At 38.7% G+C, this 12,438-nt stretch overlaps 1 protein-coding gene across 10 annotated transcripts in view; it reads left to right on the top strand.

Moving 5' to 3' along the window:
* dgkza (diacylglycerol kinase, zeta a) overlaps positions 1-11,952 on the top strand; it is a 132,075-nt gene extending 120,123 nt beyond the window's left edge. For all 10 annotated transcript variants that reach the window (XM_072671038.1, XM_072671039.1, XM_072671040.1 and 7 more), the window contains 4 exons: positions 3,162-3,282; positions 3,815-3,851; positions 4,086-4,185; positions 7,549-11,952. In XM_072671038.1, the coding sequence (XP_072527139.1) occupies positions 3,162-3,282; positions 3,815-3,851; positions 4,086-4,185; positions 7,549-7,665 (375 nt within the window). In that variant the 3' untranslated portion in view covers positions 7,666-11,952. The remainder of the gene's footprint in view (positions 1-3,161; positions 3,283-3,814; positions 3,852-4,085; positions 4,186-7,548) is intronic.
* The last annotated feature ends 486 nt before the right edge of the window (positions 11,953-12,438 follow it).

The raw sequence follows: 12,438 nt of genomic DNA, 5'->3' as shown, positions 1-12,438 counted from the left end.
TAGAGAATTAATATAGATGAATAGATGAAAGATAAGACATCATAGGAAAATAGATGAATATTTGGCAGCTTATAAATCCATGAAAACAACACACTGCAAAGCATGATGACGAAGTGTGCAAGTTCCAAAGTATAACAGCCAACAATACTGGCAGGTACAGGAATATATTAACATCAGTGTAATTAACAATGCCATCCTTAACATCACTATCCTCCACATCAGTCGCATCCAGGATCCATTGCTGGTAGCTGTCCTCTATAGTCACAAGGTGACCATTACTCGCTAGTGAAAGATCTTCTCTGTCAAAGATTAATCTTATAATGCAGTTCCTACTTTTTAGAGCCATTTTTGCCTTCAGTCTTGTTTGCAGAACATTCTCAATTTTTGTAAACCTGAAATACATCATAGTTGCTACTGCAGTATATTTTAGGCCATTGTCCTACTGCATGTTACAGAACAATTCAGTGCATTTTAAAGCATTTGGTTGGAAATGAACAGTTAAGACACTTCTGTACACTTAAGAATTCATCCTGCTGTTAATGTTGGCAGTCACATTATCAATAAACACAAGCAGAGAAGCAGTATCACTGGCACCCATGCTTAGCCATACACTGCCATGTATCCCAGATGGATGGCATGCTTTGAATAATGAGATTTTTTTCTTTTCATCACTCTGGTACAGGTTAATTTTCATCTCATCCCACCATGTGTCCACGTGTCTCTTTGTTTCAAGTTTTCATGACTACAGTACCAGTCAAAATACACCTTGTTGAATGTGTGCTGATCATCATCTTAAAAACATATGATCCAAATGCTAGGGTAAAAAGAGGACTCTAGGAACACTCAGTTGTTCACCGTATTTAGGATCCCATGGTTGAAGGGTCTCAAGCAGGCCAAAGTTTGAATGGTTTGGACTGAATGTTTTTTTAAGATGATTGGCATACATTTAACCAAGTGTGTCTGAACTTTTGACTCATGCTGTATATCTGAAGTAAGAGATAAAAAACTGTAAATTAGATTTTTCTTAATACCGTTCCTTTGAAACATCTGAATTTCATTGAGATAATTCTTCTCCGTGCCATCTCATACTGATTTATCCCTATGTCATTTATTATTGAAGTTCCACAATCATCATCTTAGTTGTAGGCCTAACCTGAGTTATAATGGTTTTACTCCTGCTGATATCCACTCTGAGCTGAAAGCATTTTTCTCGCTCCATAATGAAGTTCCCCTTCATCATTTCACCTGTGAATTGAGCCCCTAGTGGGCGAGCCATCAGAGACCCACAAATGAAAGGATGCAGAGAGCTAGAGAATTGAAGTCTGAGTTATAAAGAGTTTAGAAAAGGTGAGGTGAGAGCATGATGATTTTGCTTTAAAAAGTTCTTGGCCCATAAGTGTAAATCTGATGATATCCTGTTCTCTTTAGACTCATACTGACCTTGTTATTAAAAGTCAAGATTCTCTCAGCATTGAGGCGGATCCATGAAAAAATACAAAGAAATAAGAAGCTTCTTGCGTGCGCCCTTGACCTCACGCTAGCTCTCGGTTTCCATGGGAATAAAGGAGGCTTTCCGTACAATGAGATCCACTCCCTCGTAATGACCCACTCAAGTCCTTTTCATCTACCCACAATGCTGTGTTGCGGAGTGGCAAGCGTGAAGAGGGGTTTAAATGGCAATCAAGATGCTTCACTTGTTGCTATAGATAAACTGCATGTAACGACCCAGTACACTGGCCTGACTTTCCACTCATCACACTGATGGAGTGGTACTTGTTATGACTAAGGCTTTGGCTGAAATCATACATCTTCCAAAGGGTGGGAATCCTCACGATGACTCTTAAATCACTGCTGCGGTGGCCTGTAATAAATGACCAGCACCAACATGTGAGATGTACACCTCTACAAACGCACACCCTGATGGAAGCTCCCGTGTCTGTAATCACCGCAGTAAGGAGTACAAATAGTCCTCCATCACTGTGGATTAGGCTAGTCTCTTCAACTCGCTTACAGCATTCATCATCCAATACACTCTGCTTCCAAACACACACACACTCGCTGCCCCCGTCAGGCTTTAACCAGCAAACAGAAAGCCGAGTACTTTGCTTGTTAATCTGGCTGCTGAGATGGTGCCAGCTACCGAAGAATCATCTGAGCAGACCCACATGATAAGCTAATGTGGTGCAGAGCATTTAAGCATTTGTAGGATGTTTAGAGGATACTGGATGTAGGAGGCATCCTAAGGAAGCAGTAAACTGACATGAAGGCAGTTTTCTTTATGACGCTAATGGGTTATGTATACATTAGATACTGTTTCTGTATATTATACAGCACATTGATGAAGGTTGGTGTAGCATGGGCAAAACATTTTTTCCTTCATGACAGACAAGGGTTCAAATCATTGGCTGAGCAAGCACACCATGCTAGAGAAAAAAGAGTCCTTGGGCAAGACTCCTAACACTCCTAACATCTCTGTAACATGATTAAATATAAGTAGCTTTGGATAAGAGTGTCAGCCAAATGCAATAAATGTAAATGTTAATAATTGCAGTAAGAGGCCTTATAGCATGGCTTTGTTTTTGCAATATTTTTCCAATGATGCCACACTAAATAATTTCCAGTGGGCTGAAATATTTGTAAGACAATTCTGAGACAAAAAAAAACACAATGTGCACGTGATAAGCTTTTCAGGGGTCTTCAGCATATTCATATTACCCAATTTAACATCAGGACAAAATCTATGCTACATTTCATGATAATACAAATTAAATTTATTTTTATATTGCATGACCGCACAAATGCCATGTCACATCAACAATCTATATACTCTCATGTGTGTAGTAGCAACGTAGCTACAGGGAAAGCCAATAGCTTCTCACTTCAACATTCTCCTATGTCAGTTACAATAATATAAAACAGTTAATTTTCTTTTATTTTTCTTTTTTTTACTATCCAGGATGATCCCCAAGGTGCTGCGTTTCTTCATATATGTACCTTTTTTTTCCTTTTCACCAGCTGCTGTAGTAACCAGACAGTTAAATGTTAAAAGCTGTCATTTCCTACTCCTGGTTATGGCTGATGCATAATGTTTTCAAGCTGCCCTCCAGACTGAACACATACTGATCTATGTTTGTGTTAAACTATATATCCTGTCTCTCTAGTTGATGGATCTCCACAAGCAGGGAGCAGACCTGTGTGTACAGGATTCAGCAGGTCGCACTCTACTTCACCATGCAGTGGATGTAGCCAGCAAAGAAATAGTCAGATACATCATTGATAACGGTGAGCCAATCCCATACACACTTTAATCACTTTAGCACTGTTTAGCCCCTTGACACTTGACACTGTCTTCTAGAGCCACATTGGTTCCGTTTTTTTATTACCTGAACAACATGCCAGCAATATGACAGCTTGAAGAGAACCCTGCCTTTTGTCATAGACGTGTACCCTTCTCCTGTCTCCAGCAAAAAGGGTTGTTTTTCTACCATTCCTTGGTAGAAAACACTGTAAATTGAAATGATTTGCTTAAAGGGTAAATAATAACGTGTAGTACTATAATAACGTGTAGTACTACACCTACATTCAATCATAATGATTTTCATGTTGACAGCATTGCTCCAATGGTTCATAAACAGTACCTATATTTGCTGAGTTCATTGAAAGCAGTGAGTTTAAAAACCTTGTGCCAATCAGCTGAATTCAGTAAATATACAGTATACAGTAAATAAACAGCAACAACATAAAAGCCAACATTATAACCTCAGGACACCCATGACTTGGTAACAGCTTTTGTTTTTTTTTCTGTTTCTAACAGCACCCACCGATATATTGGATGTGACAGAAAAAGAAAAGTAAGAACCACAAAGTCATTTTCCCTGGAATTTCTGCTACAGAAATCATCTCTCGTTTTATCCTTTCATTGATCATGTTTCTTTTGCCAGTTTGAGCATTATTGGCTTGTAGCCTGAAAGTAGTCCTGGCTAATGAGTTACAGGTCATTCTTAGCACAGAGCTTGAATTTTCTCTTCTACAATGATCTTTCTGGCTAGCTAGCTGATCTCACATTGTCACTCTCTCTTTTGCAGCGGCGAGACAGTGTTGCACAAGGCGGCCTCGATGTGTCAGAGGACGATCTGTCACTACTTGGTGGAGGCAGGGGCGTCTCTTATGAAGACAGACTTACAGGTGTGAGAAATCAGTATCTCAGTAATGACTAATCCCTAGGGGTGTGTAATTTGGTACTTCACAGTACACTATATATCATTAAATAGGAGCTGTTATGCTTTTATGGAACTTTGGAATCATCAAGATTTGAACTCACAGTCTGCTTTCGGTACAGCAAAAAAACATGACTGTGAAGAAAACCTGTTTAATGCAACTTGCACTTCACTGTTGAGGCTTTTTACTGACTATATCCATGACATACCCAGAAAAAAAAGCATCATGATAATGATATCATATACATATTATGACTATCTCTATTAACTCCTATGTGAGTTAATGTTTTTGTTTTATAGCCAAAAAAGACAGGGAACATCTTTCATTTAGTGCTGTGCCCTACTTTTCCACAGCTCCACCGTATTTAACCTGAGAACCTAATCAAAATCTGCTCTGTTACTGAGGATGGAAGTGATTTTCTAATCATCCTCTTAAACTTTCCTATGTGCGTCACTGGTTTGGCACAATGGCTGATGGAAAAAAAAACGACTTCTGTGCGAGGTCTGTAATTTTGGTGCCGTTTCTAGGTCTGTCTGACAGGGAGGGCACTGATGTGCCTTCCAGGCTTCAGCTGGTGGCCACTTTGACTCTCCGTTTGGCTCTCTGAATCATCTCCTGAGATCTGACTCAGCATTCGCTCATGACAGATGGGATCATTTTCCATCGTCTGGCTCGGCAGACCTCACTTTCCTTCAGGCAGAGCAGCTGACTCCGACCTGACTTCTCACCACACTACCTTAAAGTGGCTTTAAACACCATAAACAGCTATACACAAGTACTTATTACTGCATCAAATCATTAAAACCAAATTATTACTCTTCCTGCCTTTCTCTCCAAGTCTCTCTTTTTTTACCTTCTCGTCTGGCTCACTCTTGCTGTCTCTGTCTGTCTTGGGGTTGGGAGACAATGAACATTCCACATTCTCTTTCGGTCCTACTTTGGGCTTCTTTTTCAGTTACGGAGCCTCAGCACTACACTCTAAAAGCCTAAAAAAAACTACAGGCAGTCTGTGTTCTGTCTGAATTTGCTATAATGTTTTTTGGGTTTTTTTGTCCTTTGTTGTAGCACATATCCTTGTTATTCCCGAGCAGACTTTTTACCTGGGAAAAACGATAAGCGGAACTGCATGTAATTCTGCACTAGCCACTCTGTTTCAGCACACAAAGGCAACCTCATTTGTGGCATTCAACAAAGAAAGTGTCGGGCGGACATTCAGGCAGGTTTGTGCTTTGAGCAGAAGAGTCCAGAGCGTTCTGCCTCTCAACAGGACTGCCTATGTTAGCACTTAGAGCAATTCATTGGCTCTGGCGGTACCCACATGAACAATAATGTGGAGAGGTCCAGGGCAAGTCTATATCTCAGTGATTCAGTTCAAAGCCATTCCTCTAGAGAATATTCTCTGGTGTCCATATTTTATTTAAATGTTTTCTCTTTTTTAAGTTAGTCTACACTTGCTTGTTATTGGCTATTGTGAAAGTTCACTAGATGTCCAGTTAGAGACTTTAACTTTTCTGTCTACAATTTGAGACTAAGCTTTGTAGAATCCCTAGCAGCACTACTCTAGTAGATGCACGCATACCAATGCAAACTACAGACAACTAAGATGCCACTACCACATTACTTCTATGCTGAGCATAGTCCATCACATAAATATTTTTTGGTCCAAAGGTGGTTTGTTTCCATTGTGGTAGAGGAGGATTGATAACCTGTGCAGCAGCAGGCATACAGTCAGTAACTGTAACTTGCTCTACAGTGCACCTGTATGATATTTGTGGCTGATGAAATGGCACATGACTGTATGGCATTAGTCGATGAGTTGACCCTCGTAATTCTAGCAATACAATAAAGTCTACTCATGTGTTATTGTTTTCACATGGCAACTTATGTTTAGGATTTGTGTCAAAGTCAGTCTGCAGCAGATTGAATTGCAATCATTTAGGCTCAACATGACATGATGCTTTTATCATACACTCAGCTTACATCAATTTGCCTGTCATGTTAAAGAAGCTCATATTAAGGCATTTTACAGCTGTTTGTAATCATCGTTTGTTTGGGCATGGAAGTAAGAATTTGTGGAAATAGAACTATAAAGGGTTCCAGATTCTGGACTGTTGGATGAGGCTCCTATTCAAGAGGCTCATTACTAAACAATGTCTCGCTAGCTGCAGGGACCAATTAAATGCAATGGAAGGGGGAGTTGTGCGGCTGGATAAGCAGTAGAGCAATAGATGTTGTGCCAGACAGTGTGGTGAATCACACGTTTTCAAGAAGTCTCAAAGTAATTCACTAGACAGCATGTTCTCATCAAGAAGTCCTTCAGAGAAAATGTTGATTCTGATCAGCTAGGCAGCTTAAGGCTGTGTATGTTTTGTGAGTTTTTGACAGCTCAATTTCACTGCCATCAATACACAAAATAGTCTGTTCTAAGACTATTGTAGAAAGAAACTTCAGCCCTGTTTGGAGAATTTCAGTGGGCTGTCTGTCCGAAATAATTACATATCTTCTTCGTGATAAAACTCTTGAATACGGAGGACAATAAAACAACCACAGGACGAGTGAGTTTAGTATGCACTGTGATTGATGTTTCAAGGCATCAACCATCAACCTGAGACAGAAGTGTGTGTGTGTGTGTGTGTGTGTGTGTATATACATATATATATATATATATATATATATATATATATATATATATATATATATATATATATATATATATATATACACACACACACAGTTGTTAAGCACATTGAGTGACCATCAACAATGCAAGCTAGATAAAGTAAGCAGTCATCTCCACCAAACGTTTTCTGTAGCTTCAAGACTTCTACAAAGTTTAAAAGGAATTTTAGACCAGATGTCTTAAAACTCATCAGTATTTCTGGGATGCATCTTGATTTACTTGTTTGCTTTGGGTCATTGTCTTCTTGCATCATCAAACATCTTTGCAGCTTGAGATCATGGACTGCTGCCCTTTACAATCTAAAACCTTTTCATGTATTTTTTCTTTAGTGAAGGCAGCTAGAACCATGATGCTCCCTACACCATGCTTAACAAATAACTGTGTTATTAGTTTAGTTAAATTGTGTTTGTCTAAAATCTAAAATCTTGCCTTAGATAACAGTCAGACCACAATTTATTAGTAATCAGTGCAGAAATCCAACGTAATTCCAAAGCGTTCACTTATGTTTTTTCTTGCAGCTGGATATGGGGGATACAGACTTCTGTCATCCATTTTGGGTGGTTTGCTTTGCTCCTCTAAAAGATACGGTGTGCATGAAAGATCTCTGTTGTACATTTCTGCCCAGTCACTGTGTGCGTTTGTGTTTTTAGGGCGACACTCCGAAGCACCGTGCAGAGAAGGCGAAGGACTCCGAGCTGGCGGCGTATCTGGAGAACCGTCAGCATTACCAGATGATTCAGCGCGAGGACCAGGAGACCGCCGTCTGACCTCTGACCTTTTACCTCTCTACTTTCACCTCACCGGAACCTTCTACTTGTGCCAAACTAACAACCAAAACAATACAAATTGACGACCACATAGCGAAGAGCTCCACTGCTCAGAGTTGGTTTCTAACTCCTGACCACCCTAGACCTGAGAGTGGACATGCACACACACATTTACACACATTATAAGGAGATATGTGGGCTTTAGGATCCTGGACTAAGGCCTCGCAGACCGGCTTGACCAAATGTATGTCCATTGCACTGCCAACATGGTTTTGTGTGTTTGTGTGTGTGGGTGTGAATGTATAAAGTGGATGGAGCTTCTCTTTGTTAAAGTGTTCACTAATCTGTGCTAGCTTTTACACAGAAGCACATCAGATTAACACAGAGTTTGCTAAACGGTGCCTGGAGGGCGGCTGAATAGAACTGAGTTTATGACGTTAGCATGAGAAATCTCTACAGCACTGATTACACAGCTATTCAATTCAAGTTTTCTTTTTACAGAAATACGTCTAGTGTTAAAAACATGATGCAACCAGGCAGATTCATGATTATGGTCAGTGGTAGAAGACACCACTGTTGACTCCGCAGGACCTTAAAGGACTTTTCGCAGATTATGGACTGATTTGTTTACCTGAATTGTTTTGTGTGTGAGTGTTAAGCTAAAGCTTTAGTTTAGGACATGGGGCGCTGTCTTTGAGCTTTCCCTGCACTGAAGCCATTTAAGGTTATTTGAGTAATATTGGACTGTGGTAGCTATTTTGTAGGAGGGCTTTGCTTATTTCGTTGTTTTGCTCTCTGTTCTGCAAACGTTTGCTTCTAATAAGAACTTTTGGTACTGTAAACGTATCTTAGTAGGTTTCCGTCTGAGAAACATTTGCACTGTAGCTTTCATTGCCTTCTTTATTCCACTCTTTAACAGTTTTGGATTTCTTGATTTATAATTGGTGTTCTATAGTTATGGCTTATTTCTTATGACTTTTTTAAAAGTAAATAGATGTTTATATAATTTGTAGCTAAAACATCAAAGTTGTGTATCTGTCTTACTGTATTATAAATTACTGTATATTTTTTTCCATGATACAGATACAGCTTTTGTTTGGTTTTGTTGTTCATAAACCTCTGATCTGGAGTCGTTGTGGAAGATTTCTCTGTATCTTAAAGAAACAAACTTACTCTGAAGAGTGTATATCATTCTGATTTATGGATTGTCTTAATGTACGAGTTATTCTAAGGATACTATTTATTTTCCATAATAGCCATCTGTTTAAATTACATTGGCTTTGAAACTAGACATAATTAAGTATTAAAAAATATTGAATTTGCAATTAATAGATTTTGTTAACTTGTCACAAAGCGCAACTTTTTTGTGGTCCTAGTTGCTGGTTTTACTACTTCATATTATTGTTGATCCCTATATACAGTATATACACACACATGCAATTGCCTTTCTGAACTTGACACACCATTTTTATTGTCCTGTGGGACTCACACTTTCATCATCCATAAACAAATACATTTGGTCTTTGCTCATTGTTGGACCTTTTGAATGTTTACATATATCTTTATGAACTAAACAGAAACTGTAGTATAGATTTTACTTTTGCAACAAAAACAGAGAGGTTTTACTATTTCAGTTCCATAAAACCAACTCACACTTCTGCATTGTGTGAGATTTAGACAAGATGCAAACTGCTGCCTGAGCAATCGAGTTGCACGTAAAAGAGAGCAGAAACCCAGCACTATGCACTGAATCTGAACTTTGTCAGCATTTCTACTTATACTTATAAGGTGTAGACAAAAAGATGTTGCTTCAGGACAAAGTTGGTTAATTTGCATACTATAATGCTCAATATATCTTTATTTATATTACGAAGCTGGATTGATCAGCTGTATTACAAATTAAATCTTTTTTTCCTTCCTTTTTTTTGCAGTCATGACAATCCGTGTGGACAATCCATATGCAGGGTATGAAGCATGCTGTCGTTTGCTTTGAGCATTTTCTGATGATCATCGGAAAGTGAAGTCTTCTAAATACTGAGCATCCAAAAGACCAGTTTTCTCCCACATCTGACAAAAAAAAATCAGAAATCTAAAGATGTATTCTTATCTATTCTTATATTTTCCATATAAAACAATGAATAATAGTTTGAAAGTCTAGTATAGATCATTTGTAGATGGTGATAATTGACATTCAGCAAATGTGATATGATATTAAAATGATAACTTTAATGTAATAGATTCTGTGACATCTAAACCTATCCCTTACCCTGAAGCTAATTATAATCATCTGGGCTTCACCAAACCAAAGTTTGTTAATCATTTGAACATTTAAAAAAATAATCTTTACAGCTCTCACAAGATAAAATGTGGCTGACAAATACAATTGCTGTAGGTTCTGCTGACATGCATCCCCATAGCACTAGCAATATATTTAATAGAGAACTTTTAATTGGCATCCATACTAGACCAGCCTATGAATCCCTTGTGTATTTAATCTCATCATCACATAAATTGCAGCGAACGTCTAACAGGAACGTAACTGCATGTAACTAAAACCCTGTTTCAGCTGAAATATTAAACTGCTCAAAATTAAGGTTGTGAGTTTGTGAGATTGATCACTTTTTAGTGCAGCTGAGTGCAGTCCCTGCTGGATTCTGTGTACTGATTTAATTTAAAACAGAACTCTTCTTAAATATTACTGTGGTTTGGCTCTTAACCTCTGCTGTTTAACCCATCTGCATGCTGTAGATGCCAGCAGTGGCTGTAGTGACAGTAGTGTATATGTTTAATGAAGAAGATGAAGATGCAGATTAGCGGATGATGTGTTGAGCTGCACGCAGTGCCTTCTCAAAAAGTCCACTAAGGGACACAGACAGCCTGTATTTTCCTTTAACGTCTACAACAGTGTCTCACCTCTGGAAAGCTATTAGCTTTTTTTCAGGCCCAGTCAAAAACAGATCTTTAATGATTCATGATATTCGATAGTGATTTTTCATTGAGCTCTTTAATGCTCTCATAGTTGTTTCCCACAATTCTAAACCCACCCTGATGGGAAAGCCTCTGTTCAGTCTGTCCTGCTGTTTCATCCTCATCTTCATCACATACACACACTCTCCTGCATACATTTCCAGTGAAGTAAGGTTTTACTGTTCTCCAGGGCTCTACTGCTAAAACAGCTAAAACGTCCATTTCTCATGTTTTCTAGGCTATTTTAGCTTTAGGAGAGCTAATAGTCGGCTCGTTTAACTGCATAAAAATGCTAGGGAGAAGAGATTTCAATGTGAATCCCTTCCCCTTATTACTCTCGTCCCTAATCTGTGTCTGCAGCATCTTTATTTTCCTTTTTTTTTGTTGCACAAAAATAAAATCCCCTCAAAATTCCCTAATAATTGAAGCCATTAGGCAGTTGCTCAGTTCCACAGATAAATGCTTGACCTAAAAACACACATTCAAAACTTCACCCAACACACTCTCACAGTACAGATATTAAGATAAAGCAGGTATGAGAGAATGTATACTGAGACTGTTCTTACAATGCTTTCTAACACTGGAGCAACGCTGTTAAAAATGTTTCTCACCATTCCACTGCTATTAACACAAATCCTTTACACTTATTTTACTCTTTAACCTCATTTAAACATCATGAAACTGCTGGCGGTTCCTGTCTTCCTTCCTCTTATAACCTAACAAACCTAATATCTCAGTCAGCTTCCATTGTATTCTGTGGAATTACTATATAATAATCCTTAGGATATAACCAACAAATCTCCTAGTTTAACAAAGTTAAGGTCTACAAACATTGTTGCATGTACTGGTGGAATTCAGCAACTGCCCATTGCCTTATATTATTAGAAAGCGTACAGTTAAAACAGCTTTTCTCTTCTTTCCTAGGTGCAGGCGTTCACAATGTAGTAATGAAACCTGTGCCGTGGATTTAGAAATATTCCAAGCTGTTGCTTTAACTGCCTGTTACATGCTGATTCACGAAATAAGAATCCATTATTGATACTTTTGTGTGTGATTTCTGGGGTCCTTTTCGAGTTGCCATGCCAAGGCCAGAATCTATCAGACATTTCCTTGATGAGTGCATGTGAGTTAGGGTATAATAGACCGACTGGGTATATAGAAACTTCTTTTTGTACTGTGCTCTGAGAAAACAGTGAACACCAAAGAGGTGTACACACACATGTGCAATGTAGACAGTAGTTCTATCTGTTTGTTTCATTGGACTGATTCTGTTACCGTCTGCTTGCAAACATAATAAAGAATAATATTTGAACTTAAGAAGAGATTGTTCCCAAAATGCATTCTAATAAACTGGATGCGCAGCCTGCGGTGCAATATCTGAACCATGCTTACGCTGTAAATCTAACTTCATAATGCATAAACATGGAGCTTGCCTCTTTGCCTTTTATTTTTTTTTCCCACAGACATACTTCTGGCAAAATGCAAACCCTGGGCTTTTGCTCCAGGTGTGCGAGCAGTCACATCTCTGGGACACTTGGTTATTTGAATGCGTTTGCCACCATTCAGGCTTCGCAAATACTCTCGCTTTTCTCAGTCGAACTCTCGCGGCACCGCCGGAATTTCTCAAGCATTTTTCATTTTATCTCTGCACTTCCATTCCGTGGCCCCTTTCAAGCTTTGTACCCATAATTGAGGAGATTGCTTGGGGATGTGCAGAAGTAATTCAGCGAATTAAGAATAAACTGAGGAATTTGCTTTATTCTGGTCCCAGGCACTTTTTTTAGCGATATGGAATAAAAAAAGTTC

Source organism: Salminus brasiliensis, chromosome 25 (genome assembly GCF_030463535.1).
Source record: "Salminus brasiliensis chromosome 25, fSalBra1.hap2, whole genome shotgun sequence".
NCBI lineage: Eukaryota > Metazoa > Chordata > Actinopteri > Characiformes > Bryconidae > Salminus > Salminus brasiliensis.
The sequence above is the reverse complement of the archived record's forward strand: the minus strand, read 5'-3'. Positions and strand labels throughout refer to the sequence as shown.